Raw genomic sequence first — 24,607 nt, 5'->3', positions numbered from 1 at the left:
AGTTCAAACTCCAGCACACACACAAAATACTCCTAAATTACTTGTGCACACATGATTTCTTTCAGTTTGAAGAAAAACTTGTTAGGGAGGTTATACATTATATTATGTCTAACGGTGCCTCCATGACCTCCAGACATGTTTTGTGAACTCTCACAGTGTGTAAGCATCCTCAGTGGCCCCTGTCCTCCTCCTCCGTGAGCCGAAGAGCATAGATCCCAAATGTTAACCCAGCTTCATTCTAGGAGCCTGGGTACAAAGAAGGTGACCTCATATCTGAATTCCTCCCCACAGGCTTTCCTGGCCACCTGGCTGCTGGCCAGCCCTCCATTTGCCTCTAATATCTGGGGTATTCAGGAACACAAAATCAAGGGCTGGAGTACAACTACAGGCTGTACTAGTGTTTGTTGCTTATTTTATTGATGTCCTAAAAGGAACTTACCATGTGACCTCAGCCAGGCTATTAGATCTCTCTCAGCCTCATTCTCTTCAATGATCCAGTGAAGATTAAAAATAGCAATACAGGCCAGGTGCTGGTGGCTCACACCTGTAATCTGGCTACTCAGGAGGCTGAGATCTAAGGATCACAGTTCAAGGCTGGCTCAGGCAGGAAAGTCTGTGAGACTATCTGCAATTAACCACAAAAAAAAAAAAAGCTGGAAATGGAACTGTGGCTCAAGTGATAGAATGCTAGCCTTGAGCACAAAAGCTCACAAATAGATCCTAGGCCCAGAGTTTAAGCCCCCATGACCAACAGCAAAATAAATAAGGAAAAGCAATACAGTTGTGAGATTTTTTTTTATTACTTTGTCTTTGGACTGAGGCTGAATGGCAAACCAAACCACCTGTAGCATAGAGAGTTGAGTAAAATTGCCCTACCTGCGTAGACAGACCTCTGCAGGGCTACTGTTCATCTGATCCAAAGGAACAAGACCGTATTTTCTTTATACCTGGGTTGTAGAAGCTAATCATTTATATACACTGATTTTTAAACTAAATTTATCATAAGCCATGTTGTTTGTGTTTTATAGGAAAACTAATCCCACGGCATCAATCTATCTTTAAAAGTAACCAGTTTTTCCATGGCATCAGTATACCTGAACCAGAAGACATGGTAAACTTCTCTAGGTGGAATTTTATTGTCTTGCTATTTTCTTTAGAGGTTGTTGTTTCCTTTTTAATATTTGTACTTTTGCCTTATGTTTTCAGTATGATGAAATACTGACAGAGATCAAAGAAATATTCAAAATGAATAGTTGCAGTGGGGCATGCTTGTAGTCCCAGCAACTCAGAAGACTGAGGAAGAGATCACTAACTGAGGTGTTCAGGACTCCCTGGGCCATATAAAGAGGCCTTGTCTCAAAAAAAAAAAAAAAAGTTTACATGACCTAGGAGGTTGGGAGGAAGGGAGTGTTAGGGTTTTCTTTGGTGTTGGGGGTTGTTTGTTTGCTGGTTCCAGGGCCTGAACTCTGGGCATGGATGCTGTCCTTGAGTTTTTATGCTCACAGCTAGTGCTCTACCAGTTGAGCCATAGCTCTACTGCTGGCTTTTTTTTTTTTTTTTTTTTTGGTGTTTAATTGAAGATAAAGAGTCCCACACTTTCCTTCCTGGGCTGGCTTTGAACCATGATCCTAAAATCTCAGCCTCTTGATTAGCTAGGATTATAGGCATGAGCCACTGGCACCCAGCAGGAAGTTGTTTTAAAAGTTAGCCCGGGCAAGAAAGTCCATAAGTCCATAAGTCCAATTAACCACCAGAAAACCGGAAGTGGTATTGTGACTAAAATGGTAAAGCACTTGCCTTGAGCTGAAGAGCTGAGGGACAGCACCCAGGCCCAGAGTTCAAGCCCTGAGATCTGAGGGTCAGGGTTCAAAGTCAACACCAGGCAGAAAAGTCCCCATAAGACTCTTATCTCCAATTAACCACTCAAAACCCAGAAGTAGCACTATGGCTCCACTGGTAGAGCACTAATCTTGAGTACAAAGAGGTTCATGGACAGTGCCTAGGCCCTGAGTTCAAGCCCCACTACTGACAAAAAAAAAAAAAAAAGTTTACCTGTTCTATCTGTTCAAAGAATAATGTTAAATTTAAAAGTATCTTTAAGATCTTGATATTTTTACTCAAAGCAGTAAAGTAATAACTCATGCTGAAATAATTATTTTCTCATGACATGTACATACAGAAAGAAGTCTTTATCTGGAAGATGTAGAAGATGTACATTCTCCTAATTTTTTTCAGTTTGTGAAACAAAGCTCAAATCAGTAAAGCCTCTTTTTTCATACCTCCTATTTCCCTATCAAAGTCATTCCATAAAAGGTCACTCAGTGTACTCATTAGATTCCAAATCAGTGACTACCTGGAGCCCTTGCTCTGGCCTTTGCTTTTATCTGAGGATGCATCAAAGGCCACATGACTCTGATCCTCTGTAGACGTCAGTTTCCTGTGTGAGTTACCTAAGCTCAGGGAAAGACCTTTACAACTCTATATGGTCTTGAATCTGTGAGGGAAGGTAGGAAGGGACTATCAGGAGAGGCGCATGTCCATGTGTCCTCACTCAGGCTGTGTTGAAGCCACAGCAGCGCAGGAATTGGAATTGATGGCCTGTGGGTTCTAACTACCTCTAGACACCCTGTACATTTTAAGTCAGTTAGTTCCTGGGATACTTTGACTTACATACTGAATTTTTTTAATATTTTTAAACCTTTAGCAAATATCATGTGGTTGAACTGAAAAACGTAATGTTTCAAAACAATATTTATATAATATATTTAAGTTAAAGAACAAGAGGTAGCCTTCACCAGTGGCTCATGGCTGTAATTCTAGCTAGTTGGAAGACTGAGATCTGGAGTTCAAAGCCAGCCCAGGCAAGAATATCCATGAGACTCTTGTGTCCAATAACTACCAGAAAGCCAGAAATGGAGCTGTGGCTTAAAGTGGTAGAATACTAGCCTTGAACACAAAAGCTCAGGACAGTGCCCAGGCCCTGAGTTCAAGCCCCAGGACTGGCCAAAAAAATAAATAAATAGAGCAAGATAAAGCAGCCTCACTGAGTATGCAGTCTGGACTGTTCCTGTTAATCTTTGAAGTTTGCTCATCTCCCCTCCTTCCTTACTATTCTAAATTTTATGTTTTTTGTTCTACTGATTTCTATTGTAATACATGTAATTCAGCATATTTTCTATGCTTAAAGAATGCTCAAAGCATCTCTATAAACAGTCACTGTGGTAAAATTTCAGATGGAGACATTTTTCAGCATTAGACTTAAAGCTTCTTTATCTGCTTCCCTCCTAGAATTGTCAGCGTTACTTGTGAGCCATCATGAAATTAAAAAAAAAAAAAGGCTCTGGGAATGTAGCTTAGCGGTAGAGTGCTTTCCTAGCATGCATGAAGCACTGGGTTCAATTCCTCAAGACCACATAAAGGGTAAATGTCAAAAATGGCACTGTGGCTCAAGTGGTAGTATGCTAGTCTCAAGCAAATGAAGCTCAGGGACAGTTCCCAGGCCCTGAGTTCAAGCCCTAAGACTGGCAAAAAACAAAAAACAAACAAACCGAAAACTCCAGTTTTATGTCTTTCTAGCCTTTACACTATAGTATAAATTATGTAAAAACATGATTTTTAAAAACTTTAAAAGGAGTTATCTAACATACTAAAGGGTATTTCTCCAAAGTATTCTGAATGTCAATATGTGCACAATATACATTGTGTGTGTGTGTGTGTGTGTGTGTGTGTGTGTGTGTTTAAATTGGGAACTAAGATTTATTTATTTATTTTGGGTCTGGTCGTGGGGCCTGAACTCTGGGCCTGGGTGCTGTCCCTCAGCTCTTCAGCTCAAGGCTAGCGCTCTACCACTTGAGCCACTTGCGGCGTTTTTCTTTTTGCTTATGTGATGCTGAGGAATAGAACCCAGGGCCTCAGGAATGCAAGGCAAGCACTCTACCACTGAGCCACCTTCCCAGTCCCACTTTGTGTATTATATAACATTGAAAGTCTTTATTCTGTTTTTCAGGAAACACTTGAGGAAAAGTTCTCAAATGTCCATCCTGTGGTTTTGGATTTTATGAAGGTAATTAAGATTTAAGTATAACTGTAGACAACAAAGTAATTATTGAAGCTATAGTAATATGTGGACAGTGAGACAAAAAATGCCCAAATAGGATGTTATTATTAAAAACAATAAGGAATTATAAAAGAACTATACCTAAGAAACAACAGTGGTTTAAGTAGCAACTATTCTAACATAGCCACTATAATTAATAAAATACCAGACACAATCCGAGCCATGCAGACACCAGAAATATTCCATACATGAAGCCTAAGAGAGAAGCAAACAAAAAGAAAAATTTTAGTACGCTATCTATGCTTGACCAACAGAAGCCAGACTAGAAGGTACAATCTCTCCATCCATCATGGATGCAGAAAGTCCTTGGTGGTATAGGAATGAGGACACCAGAGATGATGTCTATGATTAACAACTAAGAAAGTCCTATGAATAGCAGTGGTTTCCGAGGGTAGCCAGATCATCAGAATGACCTAGAAGCTTTTTAAAACTGCAAATCCCAGTATCTCACCTGAGATCACAATGAAGAGCCCCCATGAGTATGAACTTGGGCTTGATGTTCTTTTTTTTTTTTTTTTTTTTTGTCGGTCGTGGGGCTTGAACTCTGGGCCTGGGCGCTGTCCCTCAGCTCTTCAGCTCAAGGCGAGTGCTCTACCACTTGAGCTACAGTGCCACTTCCGGTTTTCTGGTGGTTTATTGGAGATAGGAGTCTCACGGTCTCTCCTGCCCGGGCTGGCTTTGAACCGTGATCCTCAGATCTCAGCCTCCTGAGTAGCTAGGATTACAGGCGTGAGCCACCAGCGCCCGGCTTGGGCTTGATGTTCTTAAACATCCTCTTAGTGACTGATGATAAGCAAGTCAATCTGAGACCACATGGGAATCTGATCCAGACAATAGATCTCTAACTAGAAAAGTCTGGTACAGACATACACATGTGGGAAATTCTAGTAAACCTTCTTAATCAAAGCCATGGACACCAATGAGCTCAATAGACACTTAAGAGCAGATCAGAAAAAGACGATTGAGCCATTATAGACAAAGTAAAGTATCAAAGGCTGGCCAAATAGAAGAAGGAAAGTCAGGCCACAAAGAAGGCAAAGAATTTCAAGGAGGACCTAGCCAGTTGCCTAGTTCTATTGAAAGCAGAACTCAAAATACCTACTGAGTTTCAAGATATGGAAGAAGAATACCTCAACAGTACTCAGTGTTAGCTTAGCATGTACGAAGTCCCAGGCTCTCTGAAGCCTCAGTACCAGAAAATAATAAATACAACAATAAAATAGAGGGGGGGAGCAGAGATGGAAAGGGATGCGAAGGGGAAATAAAGGAGGAGGCAACAATGCTTGATAAGAAATGTACTCATTGCCTTGCCCATGTAATTGTAACTCCTCTGTATGGTATTTTCACAATAAAAAAATAAAATAAACAATAAAATAGATTTAGAGGAGAGATCAACAATGTTAATAACAAGAGCCATCTAAGGGAAATAATGGCATCAGAACCCAGGTTCTGATAATGGGGACCTGGCATGGTGTTACATGCCTGCATTCCCAGCACTCAGGAGGCTGAGGCAGGAGGACCAAGATTTTGAGGCAGCCTGTGTTACATAGTGAGTTCAAAACCAGCTTTGGCTACATGACAAGACTCCATCTCAAAAAAAGAAAACAAAAACAAACAAAAAACTAACATCATCCCCTCTCCCAGGGAAAAAAGAGAATAACACAGTTTGTATTCAAAACTCTCATGCTGTCCTAGTGAGAGATCTGACAGTATTGGAATCTGAGGACTTTGCCTCCCAGTAGCAGCTGCACTTAATATATGGCATGGATCATTAATTAAGGGGTGAACTTTGGAGTCAGCCTTAGACAACAAAGGACAAATTATGCTAGCAGGGTTGTTTCTGGCTGAACAGGACTATGATACTGCCCCAAGGGCAGGAGATGCTGCTTAGGGTCAGCAGCATCCTCAACCTCAGATCTCAGATCTGGGCTCAGCTGGAGGTAAGAGCAGATGCCATTAGGCAGAGCAATCTGGACATGCGGATTCCTTAAAATGTGGGTCATGTTCAGAGCCTGGTTTCTCTCTTATGGACAAAGACAAGAAATTTCTAGTCATCTGTGCCACTTACTACAAAGCTGCTGCAGTTCTTTTAGATTGTAAGCTATATTTACTGATGGGAAAAGCCTTATTCTGTGGTGAGAGTACCAGAAAGAAGAAAATCTGTGTGTGAGGACAGTCAATGCCCCTTCTGCTGACAACCTGTTCTCAGAGGCAGACTTAGAACAAAGGGTCATAATGCCACCTTTTCCTTTCGGCCTTTAGTGACTCTTGCAAGAAAAAAACAACTCAATTTCTCCCCCACTTTACGTTCTGTCTCATTGCCAAGGTTCACACTTTGTTAGCCATCTCCACACACCAGTAGTTCCTAGACTTGAGCATGTGACTATCAGAACCACCCACAGGGCTTGGGAACCACAAATGGCTGGGCCGCCATTCCAGCCCTTCCCACTGGGCAGATGTGGGATAGGATGGGGAACATGCATTTCTAACAGGTTCTGGGTGGTTCTGATGCTTGTGGCCCAGTGAGCCATGTGGAAGACTTTGGTCAGTGACTAAAAGACGCCATTGATGTGACCCTTGCAGAGACAGTGTATGTGCATCATCTACTCTGGAACTCTGAGGCAGCAAAATAAGAGCAGCTGTAATTCGTTTTTATCAAGTAAATATCTCAGTTTGGGGCACAATAACAAAATAAGCCTCCTCCTTTTTTCTTCTAGTTCTGGGGCTTGAATTCATGGCAAGGGTGCTGTCCTTTAGCTTTTTAACTTAAGGTTGGAACTCTTAACACTTGAGCCACCACTCTACTTCCAGCTACTCTCACGAACTTTTCTGCCTGGACTGGCTTTGGACTGTGAGCCTCAGATCTCTCAGCCTCCTGGGTAGCTAGGATTACAAGCATGGACTGTATCCAACATAGCCATTCTCTTAATATCTATTTTGCTTCCCTCCTATTCTGAAGGGATGTCTGAAGATGAATCCGGATGACAGACTAACCTGTGCACAGCTTCTGGAAAGCAGCTACTTTGATTCCTTCCAAGAGGATCAAATGAAAAGAAAAGCACGTAACGAGGGAAGAAGCAGAAGGCGTCAGCAGGTACCACTGTTCAAAAGTTAAAGTGCTATAATTTTTTTTTCTTTTCCTGCCTTTCTAAGTGAAATAAGGTGAACACCAAGACTTTTTTCTTCTTGTTTAGTTGTATTTATCTTAATAAATATTGGTGATTGATGTAATAAAACCTAGAACTCTAAAAACATCCAGATTGTTGCACTATCTTATTCAATTGTACTTTTTTTGTAGTGATGATACCAGGGCTTGACCTCAAGGTCTCACACTGCGCTCATGGCTGGTGCTGTACTATTTGAGCCATGCCTCCAGTCTGGCATTTTGCTGGAGGTAGAGTCCTATAGACTTTTTTGCCCCACCTAATTTTGAACCTTAATCCTCTAACTGTCAGCCTTCTGAGTAGCTAGGATTACAGGCATGAAATACCAGTTCCCTGTTCTACCTTTTTTGAATTGGGATTTCACTGTGTAGCCCAGGCTGGTCTCTTGGACTCTAGTGATGCTCCTACCTCAGCCTCCCTTGCAGCTAGGACTAAAGGAATTCACCACACACCTACTTTGTGTTTAAATCAAATGGTGGTACAATTCTTAAATACACAGATTGTGTTCAGCCCACTAGATTATAGGCAAAAAAAAGGAAAAAGCCCAAATTACAACAGGACTGAGTTTTGCCACCATTGCAAAGGAATGCTAGTCCCTTTCTGGGAAAGAAAATTCAGCTCTTCCATTTTTTTTACCCATGTAGGCAGCTAAGTTTCTTTTTTTAGTTTTTTCCTAGAAGCCAACAATAAGCTCTACCATATATAAAGAAATGAAGCCAGACATCTGGAAACCAAATTCTGTCTTAAAATGAGCCAATATTGCAGAACAAAACAGTGCCTGTTATAACAGCATTATTTCTGCTGTTTCTCGGGTGATTGTCCTTTACTTAGTTTTAGAGTACTTGGAGGTTAAAATACAAACTCCATGAAAGTAGGTTTGTTTGGATTTGTTTTGTTTTTGCTTTCTTTTCTTGTCTTGTAAACCCAGCATCTAAGACAATGTCTGACATAGAGAAGGTACTTACACATGTTATTCAAATAAATAAATGCACAAATATTAGATATTAATAAAATGGTAATTTTCAATTCCTCAAGAATTGACAGTTTTCACTTCTTATGCTTGCTTAATCCTCCACTTTTAAACTAGGTTTTGATCACTTATCTGACCAAAAATTGGATCATCAGCATGCCTTCTATAAAAAAAGCTTTTTTTTCTTACCTTTTAGTAGTGAAAATAGAAATTTGTTGGGAAAAAAAGATCAAACTAATTCAGCAAAATGAAATGTTACATTTTTTGTTTTCAGGGTTTTTTTTATTACCCTCCACTGTTAATCTCTTGCAAACCAAACCCAATGCAGTGTACACTTGAATAACCAAAAGATTAGGGTTGTTTAAATAAACTGAGGCAGCACCTGAAACCAATTGTGAATTGCTATAAAAGGTCATTGCCCTTTAGAAATCTCTCCCATTCCCTGCCATAGGCCTGGGAGAGGCAACGTGCCCCTGTCCTGTTCCCAGATCCTCCGGATTCACTTTCTACTCAAGATCACCACATCTGTCCTCACACTGGCCTTGAGGAGGCTGGTGTGCTGTTCACTATGAAAAGTTATAGTGGGGTTACTGTTTTTTTTAGCCTGAACCACTCCACCCCACCAACTCACCCCATCCCACATGAGTACCCATCAGGGATTTTCCCACAAAGCCTTCCACAGACCCAGGGACAATGAAAGGAGCAAGTAGTGCAGCGTGCACTACTTGGTTATCCCACTTACCAAGATTATGTCTGGACTGGGTCATGTTCTTAGAAAACTGCATCCTTCTGGCCTGCACATGGTGAGCCCCATGGCGCACCACCATGGAACCACATTCAGCCTGCTCTCCACCAACGAGATCCCCAAAGAACCAACCAAGAGGAACACAATGATGCCTTTCAAGTGCTAATCTTCTGAAGACATTCGTAGAAATTTTATCATGTGAGAAAAGAAACTGAAAATCACAGAAAGCCCTTTCTACTCAGGACCGTCTCACTTTGTAACTTAAGATTTCTACCTAGATCCCACTTCTAGATCTCCAAGTGATGGCTACCAGCCTCCTTAAGACCCATGTCTACAGTGATAGGAAGGAGATTTTTGAAGCCTTTACAGTTCTACCAATATACTGGCTTTTAAAAGCTGGGTGCTGGGAGTTCATGCCTCTACAATCATAATTACTCAGGAAGCTGAGATCAGAGATTGAGGTTTGAAGTCAGTGCAGGCAGAAAAGTTTGTGAGATTCTTATGTCCAATTTACCACCAAAAATCTGGAAGTGGATGTGTGACTCAAGTGGTAGAATGCTATCCTTGACCCAAAAAGCTAGAGGAGAGTGTGAGGCTATAAGTTCAAGCCCTAGTACTGGCCCCAAAAAGTGGAACGGGGAATAAGGGTGTAATTTTGTCTCCTGGAAGTATTCAAAGCTGGTGGAGATCTTTCTTTTAAACATTGGCTAACTATATATTCAGGAATGTGTTGAGGCAAGTAATAGTACATCCATGAGAATCCTAGAATAACGGCTAGACGCTAATTTTCAAGGAGCAGAGGATCACAGTTTTTGGAAAGGTAACAAAGCATAATTGTAAAATTGATGTCTTTTTGACATCTTTGTGCCATATGTATCATTTTGTTTTACCCCCCTTGACTCAAACTGTATCTATAGGAATTGTCTTCAATTTACTTTCTTATTTTTGTCTTGTTCTGCTATTAGAATCAACTGTTGCCTCTCATACCAGGAAGCCACATCTCCCCCACACCTGATGGAAGAAAACAAGTCCTCCCGTTAAAATTTGATCATCTTCCAAACATTTAGGAAAAAACATTCTTTCAAGTGCAAAGTCATTTAATGTGTACATATTTTTGTACAAGGGAGATAGGAATTCTCAGTGTTTCAAATGCAAATGAGCCATGTGAAAATTAAGATGCCTTCTAGAATTGTTTTGCTCTGATCATTGCTAAGTCCTTTCCCTGTGCTTTTTACATGCCAACTTTATCTTTCAGAACATTTTCTTTAAATGTTATCAGGCCTGAAACTGCACATATGGAGGAGACATTTTCAATTTCATCAGAGCAGCCCCTCCTTACACAATATATATTAAGAATTTGTGGGCTTATACTTACTTTAACTTAGGAAAAAGATTTACATGGATCATCATTTTACCTCAGCTGACCACATAAGATCTGAAAGCAATATCGAATCTCTCTAACTGCTGTTTGTGTAGGGCGTGACATTATGTTCCCACATTGTATCTTGACTGTTGAGCATTGCTGGCATTTTATTCCATGTTGCTATAATGATGGAGGAAGGGAAGCATAAAGGTCATCTAGGTTTATCCCTTAATTCCAGAGCAAAACTCTTTCTTTGTCTCATGAGGCATTAGTGATTCTATTTTTAAAGACTGCTAGAGAAAATTACATACAAAATCCATACATAGCAAATAGTAGAGAAACAGCATGACCCTTAATTGACTGCCTGCTCTGATTGTCTTTGGGATATCATGGTTCCTTGCCCTTTGGCCTAGCTAAATCATTTCAGTACCTAACCTGGTTCTCCTGGGAGAGCTGTTTGAATATAGTTCATTTCAAATAATTCCTCCCCAGTACTGGCATCCATAACCACTATGGATGCAGAGTAGTTACATAGGCTGTAAGGATAGAACCTGGACAGCTCTAAAGTATTCAGTGTATCTTAATCAGGGTAGGTATATAAATGCTTACAAGAGCACTAAGATGAACTTTCAGTTAATTTAATTTTATGTCTATTATGAGAAAGAATGAGGCCAGCACCTCAATATTTGTGTGGGAATATTTGTGGATGTCAAGCTTAACACACACACAGTTATAAATTTTGGAACATCATAATATAATAGATGCCTTTAGTCCTGAGCATCGGAAAATGAATAAAAATGGTTGAAACAGTTGCAATGTGCTAACAAAGAACCATGTAAACTAACAGCTCAGCGCTGTCTACTACTCAGTGAAGAAGGTTTTGTTAACTCTTTTCTGCTCCCTGATTGGCATGCTCACCTGAGTGCTGCCAAATTTTGCAAAACCACATTCCGGAAAGTCTTTGGCACTGAGAACATCTGGTGTTATTAAGAAAGCAGTGACACCCAGTGTCTGTCTCTAAAAGTCTATTGTATTTATAAACATGGCTATGTAAACTTCCAAAGAATCATTCTGTTATTTGGAGAATCCATTTATTAATGAATTGGGGGAGCTAAGCAATAATTTCTTGCTCATACAAGGATTTTCTCTTAAAAGTAGGATTATTTGGCCATTTAACATTCTTAGTGTAAGTATAAACTGCGAAGGTCTGCTTTTCATCTTGTCAAGTGTGCCTCTTCAGATGAGCATGTGTCTTGTGTGTTTAATAGGATAACACCACAGGTATAAGGAAAAGGAAGAAGAGAAAAGGCAGCATTACTGATAGATGTATTTTAGCTTTCATAGTGGGTTATTTATTTAAGCCTTCTTTTTGCCAAGCTGCTCAAACTGTCCCAGCTCTCCTAAATGTATGTGTGTATGCATGTATGTGTATATATATATATATATATATATATGTGTGTGTGTGTGTGTGTGTGTATATACATATATATTACACATGTATGCCTCTATATAATCTAATCAGACACACACATATACAGAAAGTAAGAAGGCAGCACATGGCCCCAACACCCAATTTGCTTGTAATTATGCTTCTAACCATCATAGAGTCTTGATTAGTTAGAGGTTAGTGGGGTCTTCCCTTATTTTTGCTTTCACTTAATAATTAATTGGTGTCTAATATTCCCATGCATGAGGCCTGCAACAAATTGTTTGTTCTTCTTCCTGTAAAAATAAAGAATTCATTCAAACTATCATTTCTCTTTCACTCTCCACTATCTCACTGGTGAGAGGAGAGAACTCATATGACCCTAGACAGATACTCACACACAGCCATGTTTTCATTTTACCATGAAAAAAATGATCTTCATCACCTAGCAATTCTGCCACCTGTGGCGGGGCGGGGGCGTGAGGGAAGTCTAAGCCTCAGGCTGTAGCTTTTTCCTGTTTCAAGTGTGAATCTCACCTCAGGACTGTGCAGATGATCTGACACTTCTCAGCCCCATTTAGGTGTCACACCTCCATATCTAATAACTAGATTCAGCGAGGTTTCTATGAAGCTAGCCATCAGCAAATAATTTTTGCCCCAGGCTCATCAGAGAAATCCACTCAATGTGGGGACCACATATGTCCTATAGGGTCTTGTACATTCACTGGTTCACCTAGGTCTTATCTCACCCCTGCCACCTTTAAGCCTTCTAATTACTTACTGTTCAAATACTGTGCCATCATGGAGAATAATGCCACCTAAACCTCCTCTGTACCCCACCTCTGCACAACCTTTGCTGCTCTGCTGGTTCCCAACCTGCCAGAGCATGCAGATCCACCAGCCTCTGAACTTCTTGTCTGGCGTTTACAGACCATTCAAATGTGTACTCTACTTACTTCTAGAGAGAGAAGGCCATTCAGTTAGACTTCTAGCAGGCCTGGAAGCCTGGTGTTTGGCTTGCCTTTAATCCAGGGGAAATTTGAATACAATTGGTCCAGCTTCTCCAATCATCAAGCCCTGTTAGCCAGTCACTTTTTCAGGGTTATTTTAATCATTTAAAAATTGTGAACATTGGGCTGGGAATGTGGCTTTGTGGCAGAGTGCTTGCCTAGCATGCATGAAGTCCTGGGTTCAATTCCTCAGTACCACATTAACAGAAAAAGCCGGAAGTTGGTGCTGTGGCTCAAGTGGTAGCGTGCTAGCCTTGAGCACAGAATGGCTCAGGGACAGTGCCCAGGCCCTGAGTTAAGCCCCAGGATTGGCAAAAAAAAAAAAAAAATGTGTGAACATGAGGCCTTCTACACTTGGGATTAGGGGGATGATGTGAGAAGGGTAAACATCAAGCCTTCAGTTTGAGAACTCCCTCTGAGTTGGGGTACATCACTGCCCTTCATTGCTATAGGACATTTCCCAAGCTACAAGACATAGAGTTATAACAAGTTATTTGTTTGAAAGCTTACATTCTGAAGATACTTTAGATCACTTGCTGTAGAATTACAATTTTTCAAAAAATATGCACTTTCTTAATCATTTGTCATCAGCAATTATTTCCAATCCTGGTTTTGGAACAACTTAAATTGGCAGAATTCCAACCTTTCTCCTCTTCCTTTTCCTGCTCCAATGCCTCCTTCTCTTTCTCCCTCTCCTCTTCTGCTTTTTTTCTTTTTTTCCCTGAGATCTAGGGATTGAACTCAGCTGTACAACCTGAGCTGCCCTCTTTTGTGGGTTTTAATTTTTGTTTTTAATTATTTTATTGTTGCTATGAAGGTGATATACAGAGCAGTTATAGTTACATATGTCAAGCAAAGAGTACCTTTCCTTTTGAACAAGGTCACCCCTTCCCTTGCTCTCTCCTGTCTACTCTTTTGTTAATTTTTATTAATGTCAAAGTAAGGTCTTGAAAACTTCTTGCTTGAGCTGGTCTGAAACTCAAAATCCTCCCACTTCTGAGCCAAAAAATATACTTAGAAATAACTTTAAAAAAAAATTGGGGGTCCAGTCGTGGGGCCTGAACTCTGGGCCTGGACGCTGTCCCTCAGCTCTTCAGCTCAAGGCTAGCGCTCTACCACTTGAGCCACAACACTACTTATGGCTTTTTTTCTTTTTGCTTATGTGGGGCTGAGGAATCAAACCCAGGGCCTCATGCATGCAAGGCAAGCACTCTACCACTGAGCCACCTTCCCAGCCCCAATTTTAAAATATTTTTAATGAGAACATATCCTAGCCAGGAGGTAGTGGCTTACTCCTTTAATCCTACCTATTCAGGAGGCTGAGATCTGAGGATTGCAGTTCAAAGCCATGCTGGGAAGTGGAGCTCTGGCCCAAAGTGGTAGAGTGCTAGCCTTGAGCAAAAAAGAGCTTAGGGACAGTGTTCCAACCCTGAGTTCAAGACCCACAACTGACAAAAAAATAAAAGAACTTACCTCTAGAAGGAGAATGATCCTAAAATTCTACAAACATTTTTTTAAGATACTTTCAATATCTTACCCAAAAAAAATGGGGTCAATGTAAGGCATGATTTTAATCATAAAGATACAGATTTTGTGTGTGTGTGTGTGTGTGTGTGTGTGTGTGTGTGTGTGTGTGTGTGGTGTGTGTATCCTAGGGCTTGAAGTTAGGGCGTGGGCACTGTCCCTTAGCTTTCTTTTTTTTTTTTTTTTTTTTTTTTTGTCGGTCGTGGGGCTTGAACTCTGGGCCTGGGCTCTGTCCCTCAGCTCTTCAGCTCAAGGCGAGCGCTCTACCACTTGAGCTACAGCGCCACTTCCGGTTTTCTGGTGGTTTATTGGAGATAGGAGTCTCACGGTCTCTCCTGCCCGGGCTGGCTTTGAACCGTGATCCTCAGATCTCAGCCTCCTGAGTAGCTAGGATTACAGGCGTGAGCCACCAGTGCCCGGCTTTCCCTGAGCTTTCTTATTCAAGGCTAATGATCTACCACTTGAGCCACAGCTCCACTCTCACCTATTTGGTAGTTAATTGGAGATGAATCTCATAGACTTTCCTGCCCAGGCTGGCTTCGAACCACAATCCTCAGATCTCAGATTCTGAGTAACTAGGAGTAACTAGAAGTGTTAGCCACCAGCACCCAGCTAGATACAGATTTTTTAATGCATGTAGTTAGAAGATAAAATGCCACTAACAAGTTAATGTTCTGAGTTTGTGTTTGCATTCTGTTAAAATCATTAAACAATGTCATTCTTGTTTTAAAACTCCAGAGGTCTTTAGAAGTAGCAGAGACTAATAGAGAGATCATTTGGTCTGGGAGGTAGGACATTTGGCTTTTAGTCCTGGCTTGCAACTCTGGGTACCTTAAACAGGGTGCACATAACTCTCCCATGCCTTTGTCTTTTCCTTTGTAAAATAATATACATTGGCCAGGTGTTTCTAGACTCCCAGAGCTTCAACTTTGGGTGGTTCTCTTTAGCACAAGGTGTTTTATGTCCTGGGTATGTCTTGTTAAAAGAGGCTTTCTAGAGGGGGTTTTCATTAATAATGCCAAGATAAAAGTTTTGTGTGTATGATCTAGTCATGATCCAGAAGACAGACAGACAGATAGATGATAGATCAGTGTCTGTCTGTCTTCTTTGTCTCTTTTTCTCCTTCTATCTTCCCCTTCTCTGTCTCTGTCTCTCGTGTCTCTTTCTTTTCTCCATGACTGTCTTTGTTTCTTGTCTGTCTCTTCCCCCCCATCTCTTTGTGTCTCTGTTTCTCTTTTTCATTCTCCCTTCTCTGTCTTCCTCTGTCACTCGCTGTCCCCACCCCACCACTACTGTCAACACACACACAAACACACACACACACACACACACACACACACATACACACACAAAACTACACCATACTGGTTCCATCTAGTCAGCAGCAGTTTATAGATATCCATAAAACAGGGTAAATTTTATAAACAAAAGTAGATTTTGAAGCTAATTTTCAGAGGTTTTAATTAATGTAAATGAAATAGGTGTGCTTCTAATATATAATCATTCTTTGATATTTTAATTGAAGTCTGTTAGAAATGACACAAGGACTGTGAAATATTAACATATTCATCTAAGCAAAGAACATTTAGTAACTTTCTACTTTCAGCAAAAGATTTCAATAAATGACAACTTAATGAAATTCTATAAATAAATCCAGTTATTCACATTTTATATTTCAGCAGGAGGGATGTGGGCTTAGTCAACTTTTTATTTGTACCCTAGCTTAATAGAGCTGACAATTAGTAATCCTACCCACCGGGCATATAAATAATTTGGGGTTTTTGTTGTTCTTGTTTCATTTTGCTTGATTTTTTGGGGGGGGTGTCAGTCGCGGGGCTTGAACTCTGGGCCTGGGCGCTGCCCCTCAGCAGTTCAGCTCAAGGCTAGCGCTCTACCACTTGAGCTACAGCTCCACTTCCGGTTTTCTGGTGGTTTATTGGAGATAAGAGTTTCACGGACTTTCCTGCCCAGGCTGGCTTTGAACCTCGATCCTCAGATTTCAGCCTCCTGAGTAGCTAAGGATTACAGGCGTGAGCCACCAGCACCCGGCTTGCTTGATTTTTTGTTGTTGTTTTTAGAGGCGATGTCTTGCTATGTGGACTCAGCTACACTTAAATTTGCTATCCTCCCTGCCTCACCTTCCCAAATTATGGGATGATGAGTGTGAGACACCATACCCAGATATTATTTGTTTTTGTTTTTGTGGGGAGTTTGTTTGTGTGTGTCTGGATTGTTTTTGTTTCTTTGTTTGGGGTGTGTATGTATGTGGTACTGGGATTTGAACTCAAGGCCTCACACTTGCTAGGTTGTCATTATATCACTTGAGCCATACCTCCAGCCTGGCTTTTTGCTGACCTTTTTACCCAGGCTGGCTATGAGCCATGGTCCTCTGATCTCAGCCTTCTGAGTAGCTAGGATTCTAGGATAACCCACTGACACCTGGCTGATTTGTATTTTTTTCTCTTTTTTCTCTTCAAATAGTTGTATAAAGGAATTTCAATTAGGATGTCTGTGCTTGTATATAAGCCATCCTGATCATTGTTACCTTTTCATCATCTCCCCAACCTTCCCATCTATCCCAACAACCCTCCCCCCAATCTCAAGTTTTCTGTTCCATGTGGTGGTGCACAGCTATAATCCCAGCACTCAGGAAGAAGGCAGGAGAATCCCAGGTTGAAGACCAGCTGGGGTACATACAGATTTCAATGCAAGCCTGTGTTACATATTAAGACTGTCTGAAAACAGCAATAAACAATAAAAAGTTTTCTATTGTAAATACTACTAACAAAATACTACTAAATATTGTCACATTGAAGATGCTGTGTGTCTACTTATGATTTTAGAATGTGTATAGAAGCTGATCTATTTCAAATCACTTGCAATTCCAACTATTTGTTAACTAACATTTGGTAACTAGCATAATAGTAATTTATACTATGAGAAGCAACTTTCTACAAAGCAGTTTTAATTGAATTGTGTTAAATATATACAATAGAATGGTATTTTTTAAAAGTTAGCCTTGGATATTTCAAAAATCCACATATAGGATTAAAGTTTCGGTGACTTAAAATTTGTATATATAACATAATCTGAATGTTCTTTAGCTCATTTAATAAAGGTTAAAAATAGTTCTATGCAGCCCATCTATGAATCTATTGTCTACTATTTTGTACTGAAATGAGAACTGTCCTCTTCATATGACAATTGTTTAATTTCCTTCTAGTTGGAGTATCTGAACAACAGACATAGCAAACTATTTTCTGTCCTTGGATTGGGAATTTTTACAAGTGGGAAAATTAATGCAATCTTTTCCAGGCAGAATAGCCAGCTGCTTACCTTTGAGAAAATTCCTCCAATTTTATTGTGAGGCTGTAATACTCTTTTTTATTTGAATTTGTCAAACTATTTATCTGAAGCCAGGTCCAGTGGCTCATGCTTATCATTCTAGCGCTCAGGAAGCTGAGCTCTGAGGAGCCCAATTCAAAGCCATCCTGGGCAGACAAATCCAAGAGTCTCTAATCTCCAATTAACCAGCAAAAAGCTGAAACTGAACCCAAAGACATTAACACCTCTGAACATTTAAAATACTGTTTATTGAAATGAAGTACAGGAAATGGAAACAAGGATTTCGGGTGGTCGTGGCGATGTTTGTTTTTGCATTTTTTTGTTTTGTTCTTTTTTCTGTCTTGTGGGGGACAAGGGTGCAAAAATGAGAATGGTATTCCACACTACGTGGAAAATGAACTATGCAACTTGTGGTTGGGACTGGAGGGGGGAACTGGAAGAAAGCGAAGGAAGGGGTGACATGGACGGCCCGCCTTATGAAATGGTAACCTCTCTGTACAGCCCTTAATAATAATACAATTGTATTTTTAAAGCTTGAACTGCAGGTAGCACCAACCATGAGCAGAAAAGGCCATATGAGATTGAGAGGCCCTGAGTTCAAACCCTAGTGTCAATACCAGAAACAACAGAAATCCTCTGATCCATTGTAATGCTTAAGCCACAAGATTTTTTTTTCTTGTTCATTCAATCCCAAGCTTGCTTAGAATCTGTTGTAGCCTTTAAGACCCAACTCAGATCAATGATTAAAAAGAGAGAAAAACAGAAGGAAAAAAAACAGGGTGGCAGTTAAATATGCTTCCATTAATTTACCTTTCATCATTTGTAATGGTGTCTATGTTGGAAAGAACAAAATAGACTGGTTTCTAGTCTGACTACAGCCGTGTCCCTCCCCAGGCCTTCTGCAAGGGAAGGCGGGGGGGGGGGGGGGGAGGGCTGCCTCCTCCTACCTCACCTGGTGTCCAGACTGTCATTGTGAATCAAATCCAGGCCTAAGAGAGCAGCAGAGGTGATGCTGAGCCATTTCTGAACCCAGCACCTGAAAGGCCTGGCAGCATCTGCTTCCTGTCCATGGAGAGGCAGCCATCATGCTACAGAGGAGCCTAGGCTGAACCTCTGTGCGGGGAGGAGAGCAGTGGGGGAATAATGAGAACCTTCTTCTGCCTTCCAACTCAATGCAGCCACCAGCTGAAGATAGCCAAGTGAGTGCCCCAAGTCAACTTCAGGCAGAATAGAAAATGGCTGGCCCACTTCAGTTACCCCACTGGATGTTGAGATGCTTTGGATGTTAGTGAGCTTTCCATCACTATTGCAAATGCCTGAGGTAAGTCCACTTATAGATAGCTTTATTTTGACTCTCAGGTTTTAGAAATTTCAGTCTATTATTGATAGACTCTGTTGCTTTGGAGCTGTGGCAAGTGAGACTATGCATCATGGTAGAAGACAGAGAGGATCAAAACTACTCAGTTTCCTAGCCAGAAAGTAGAAGGAGCTAGGCTGAGGCTCCAAGGCCATCCCAAAGGCATATTTCCCCCCACTAGTCCCCACTTCTCTTTTTAAATAATTTATTTACTGACTTCTTTTGTTTGTTTTGTGATACTGAGGAATCAAATCCTGGGCCTCATGCATGCTAGGCAAGCACTCTACCACTAAGCCACAATCCCAGTCCAGTAGTCCACATTTCTTAAAGGTTCCACCATCTCCCACTAGTGCCAAGAGCTGGGGACCAGGCCTCGAACAGAAGGGCTGTTAGGAACATTTAAGATCCAATCTAGCTGGGCACTGGTGGCTCACGCCTGTAATCCTATGTTTTCAATACTGGGCTGGATTTTGTTGTTGATGATGATGATATTATTTTGTTTTGCCTTAGTAAGCACTCTGAATTAACTCCTTGTTGCCATACATAATGGCATCCCATACAGACAAGCTGGACACATTCTGGAGAGGAAGAATACCATTCTTGCCTAATAAGTGCACAACAGGCCCTCTGATCAATAACATTGACAGAGAAAAATGTGCATGGTGGAGACAGTAGCTATTAAATGCAAGTGAAATTTTCAAATTGTACAGTTCCTTAGGATAAAAGTAAATCCTTGGCCAGGATCCCAAAAAGGTACCACCTAACAATATTGCCAGCTTTTCCAGCACTCTCTGGGTGTACGAAAATCCTAGAATGCTATTTATAATATGTTGGATTATATCTCAACTTGCTGACCACAAGGTACCAATGAACTTACATAGTGTTTCTTTTCAATTTCCATCATTTCTCAACCCATCAGGGAACAATAATGATCAATTAAGTATAGTATTTTAGAGATTCTGACAGGATCAAGGCTGGGAGAAAGCATAAAATAATTGTAAGTAGCTTAGCCCTTATGCAGTAAAAAGAATGTAGGGTGTGAGGGCAATTTTTGGGTGCTGGAAATCAAACCAAGTGCCTCATATCTTAGTCAAGCTTTTACTATTAAATCTCTAGCCTTGATTTCTTGAGGTAGAGTTTCACTGTGTAACCCCCGCTGGCCTTGAACTCAAGATCAGGATTTCAGGTGTGCCATCATACTTAGCTATAAAGTAATATTTTAAATCAGTATTCTAAATATAAAGCTGCTATCATGTTGAGATACAAATCACTAATGCATTATGAAAGCAAATTTTGGCCTTTTCAATTCATTTTCATTTCATCAATTTACGCAAGAATTATATATTTACATTTGTATACTATTTGTGCTTTTAATTGACAAATTTTATGAATATTATGTATGCATTCATATGTACATGTTTTAAAATATGTGCACAGGGTAGAATGACTTTAACATATGTATTACATACATATCATTTTGTATATGTGGTAAGAACACACAATCTACTCTTAACAATTTTCAAAACACAAGAAGTAGCTGGACACCCATCACTCACACCTTGCTACTCAGGTGGCTGAAATGTGAGGATTATAGTTCGAAGCTAGCAAGCAGGAAAATCTGTGAGATTCTTATCCAATTAACCACCAAAAAGGGCAAAACTGGAGCTGTGGCTCAAGTGATGGAGCGCTAGTCTTGAGCAAAAAAAAAGCACAGGACACTGCCAAGCCTGAGTTCAAGCTCTAGGACTGGCATTAAAAAAAAAAAAAAAAAAAAGGTTTGGCCAGGTGCCAGTGGCTCACACCTTTAATCCTAGCTACTCTGGAAGCTGAGATCTGAGGATCGCCGTTCAAAGTCAGCCCAGGCAGGAAAGTCCATGAAACTTTTTTTTTTTTGGTCGGTCATGGGGCCTGAACTCTGTGCCTGGGTGCTGTCCCTCAGCTCTTCAGCTGTAGAGTAGTGCTCTACCACTTGAACCTCAGCCCCACTTCCGGTTTTTTCTGCTTATGTGTTACTGAGGAATCAAACAGAGGGCCTCATGCAAGGCAAGCACTCTAACCCTAAGTCACCTTCCCAGCCCCATCCATGAAATTCGTATCTCCAATAAACCACCAGAAAATCTGTGAGACTCTAATCTCTTATCTTGAATTAATCACCAGAAAACTGGAAGTGATGCTGAGGCTCAAAAAGTAGAGGAGCTGAAGAGCTGAGGGACAGCACCCAGGCCCAGAGTTCAAGCCCTACAACTGACAAAAAAAAAAAAAAGTTTGATACAAATCTCTTTAACTGACTCCTGCCATCTAACTGAAATATTGTATCCTGTAACCATCTCCCCAACAGTAGATCTTTTCTGATGACATTTAAGTTCTTGATTAACTAACTGACCCAAAGGAACAAAACTCCCTGAGTATATTAGAAACCATAAACTAAAAGGTCGTGTTGCTTTCTACTAAATAGAAAGGGAAATCTGTTGTTCATTATGCATAAAACATTTCCTACTAAATGTTTTGAGATGATTATTCATGAACTGATCCAGGAATTCCCCTTCCTCATATTTATCCTAGATTATGATGAACCAAAAAAATAAAAAGTTGCCAACATGCTCATTTTCCATCATAATGAAAAGATGGAAAAAAAAAAACCTAAATGTCCAAAATAGCATTGGAAGCATAGTCTTCTAAAACCTAGGGTTTTTATTTTTAAAGCTTTTTATTTTTTTTTCAGATTACAGAGATAATAATGACATTGTAAAAAAAATTTTTGAATTTTCCCCACAGTCTCCTGTCTCACAAGATAACCAAAATTAAGTGCTTGATGAATATTTTCTATAATCATCCTGTAATAGTACTTTGCAGTATGCTTTTGTATTTTCCAAATTCTCTATGATGACCATGTTAAAAATAGTATTGGTTTTTCTACTTCCAAAAATAATGTAGGCTTTTTTTGTAGGCAATCTGGAAAATAGAGATAACTCCAAATAAGAAAAGAGGAAGGCATGCACAAATTCAATGTCTAGAAACCATAACGGTTGCTATTTAGATGCATGTACTTTTTTGTATTATTTTTTGCATGTACATTTCTTAACGTTTTTCTGCATGTACACCTGTGTGCATTTTACAGAAGTAAAATAATGCTGTCATTTTTATAACCACTCTTTGTCTCTAAAATGTATTATACATATTTTTGTAAATGTACCCCCTCATAAGATGATCTTTTGGCTCTATAGGATCTCAATTCAAACATAGGCATTCTGAATACAACTGAATAGTTGTTAGCAGTTTTTACTTTTAAAATTGATGCACTGAATGTTTGTGTGGAGAAATCCTTGTCCATATGGACTATACAAGATTTACATCTGGATAAATAGCTGAAATTGGAATTGCTGAGCCCTGCAAAGTGTCACTGCCAAGGCACAATTTAGAAGGGCTTAGCAACTTTTCTTCCCAGCAGTGGTATGAGGGACTAGGCATTTTCCACTTTCAGCAGTGCTAGATGTTATTAATCTGGGAACTGTCATTTCTTAAGAAATGACATTTCTTAAGAAATGACACAGCTTTATTATAAACTTAGAATGTACGAGTACAAGAAAATAAAAATCACTAATGATACTATCAACTGCTCGTTTTCTCTCTCCTTCCTGTATACTCAGATGCATATCTGCATATATTTCTTTTTTTTTTTGGAGGGGGGGTCCGGTCGTGGGGCCTGAACTCTGGGCCTGGGCGCTGTCCCTCAGCTCTTCAGCTCAAGGCTAGCGCTCTACCACTTGAGCCACAGCACCACTTCCGGCTTTTTTCTTTTTGCTTATGTGGTGCTGAGGAATCGAACCCAGGGCCTCATGCATGCAAGGCAAGTGCTCTACCACTGAGCCACCTTCCCAGTCCCTGCATATATTTCTTAATCTGCTAAATTGTATGGTCATTAACCCCTAATAGTATACATTAATACTAATATGCCTAGACCTTGTAATATTGGTTTAAAGTGAATTATTTTCTTGCTCTTTATATTTTATATAATGGTATTTTAGTAGTTAATAACCCTTTTGTTTCTTATACTGAGACATGAACCCAAGGTCTCTTAGCTCTTCCTTAGTTTTGTTTTTGCTCAGAGCTGGCACTCGACCACATTAACCACACCTTCACTTCCAGCCTTTGTTTGCTGATTAACTGGAAATAAAAGTTTGTCTACCCAGGCTGGTTCTGAACCACAGTCCTCATACCTCATCCTCCGAGTAGCTAGGACTACAGACAAGAGCTGATGCTCTGCATAACTCCATGTTTGTTTGTTTTTTAAAAAAAGAAAAGCTGAGTGGAGAAAGTGAGAACCTGGCCCTAGGTAATATAGCAGATCCATGGCAGAGATGAGTGAAGCTGTTACAGCCTGTCCCCATATTCATTAGAAGTCCTCATCACAAGGATGAACAACACTATTAAACTCAAAGGCAACAATATGACCCCACTCACTGAAACAAGAAGAATCATCACACTTAGTGAAAAGGATACTTGTGTATATAAATGATGAGATGAGAACAATTGCAAATGATACATTATAGTTACTCTTCCCCCTCCCAGAGGGGTGCTCAGCTCCCCTTTCCTTTGAACATGGGTAAGCCATGACAGTGTGTGTGTGTGTGTGTGTGTGTGTGTGTGTGTGTGTGTGTGTGTGTGTGTGTGTGTGTGTGTGTGTGTGTGTGTGTGTGTGTGTGTGTGTGTGTGTGTGTGTGTGTGTGTGTGTGTGTGTGTGTGTGTGTGTATCCTGAAGCTTGAGTGCAGGACCTAACTGCTATGCATGAGGGTTTTTGGCTGTTGTTATTGTTCAAGGCTAGCACTCTACCACTTGAACTACAACTCCACTTCTGGCTTTTTGGTAGTTAATTGGAGATGAAAGTTTCACAGACTTTTCTGTCCTGGCTGGCTTCAAACCTTGATCCTCAGATCTCATTCTCATGAGTAGCTTGGATTACAGGCATGAGCCACCAGCACCTGATATGGTGATGATGATGGATGATGATGATGATGATGATGATGATGATGATGATGATGATGATGATGATGATGATGATGATGATGATGATGTAGTTGTACAGAGGGTTTAATTCCCTCTGTACACCCTTCCATCATACTTTCCCATTTTCCCCCTCCCATCACTACCCTCAAATTACATAGTATTTAAATAGTGTACATTGAATATAGAGACTGCATTTGCTTACCTTTCCCCTCAATCCATGTGCCTCTCCTTATTACCCTCCCCTCACCATGCTCAACTTCCTAATATTCATTCTGTTGAATATAAACTATGACTCTCCTGGAGTACGGAAGGAGGAAATCATGGGGCTCCTTAGAGAAGTCTGGCAGTCCACCATAACCATGTGTCCAGGTTATCATTGTATTGTCATATTGATCCTACACCTCTGATCAGGTGGGATCAGAAGGGCGCTTTGTCCTGGCATCCTTCCCACAGCTAATATAATCAACAGAAAAGAACTCAAACCCAAATTGTAGGGGCCATCTACACAAACCTGAGCAGTACTCTTAAACCATCAAGGTTATAGAAAGAAGGTCCAAGAAACTCTTGCAAATAAGAGAGCA

At 40.4% G+C, this 24,607-nt stretch overlaps 1 protein-coding gene across 3 annotated transcripts in view; it reads left to right on the top strand.

Annotated features, from left to right (window-relative positions):
- The window catches only part of Cdkl4 (cyclin dependent kinase like 4), a 51,090-nt gene extending 36,463 nt beyond the window's left edge, over positions 1–14,627 (top strand). For 2 of the 3 annotated variants that reach the window (XM_070025439.1, XM_070025440.1), the window contains exons 7-10: positions 1,029–1,111; positions 4,007–4,063; positions 7,077–7,211; positions 9,962–14,627. In XM_070025439.1, the coding sequence (XP_069881540.1) occupies positions 1,029–1,111; positions 4,007–4,063; positions 7,077–7,211; positions 9,962–10,063 (377 nt within the window). In that variant the 3' untranslated portion in view covers positions 10,064–14,627. The remainder of the gene's footprint in view (positions 1–1,028; positions 1,112–4,006; positions 4,064–7,076; positions 7,212–9,961) is intronic. The other variant, XM_070025438.1, reaches the window with a different exon arrangement.
- Positions 14,628–24,607: the final 9,980 nt, after the last annotated feature.

Source organism: Dipodomys merriami, unplaced genomic scaffold (assembly GCF_024711535.1).
Source record: "Dipodomys merriami isolate MVZ:Mamm:240054 unplaced genomic scaffold, mDipMer1.0.p SCAF_17, whole genome shotgun sequence".
Classification (NCBI taxonomy): domain Eukaryota; kingdom Metazoa; phylum Chordata; class Mammalia; order Rodentia; family Heteromyidae; genus Dipodomys; species Dipodomys merriami.
This window is presented reverse-complemented; position numbering and strand designations above follow the sequence as displayed.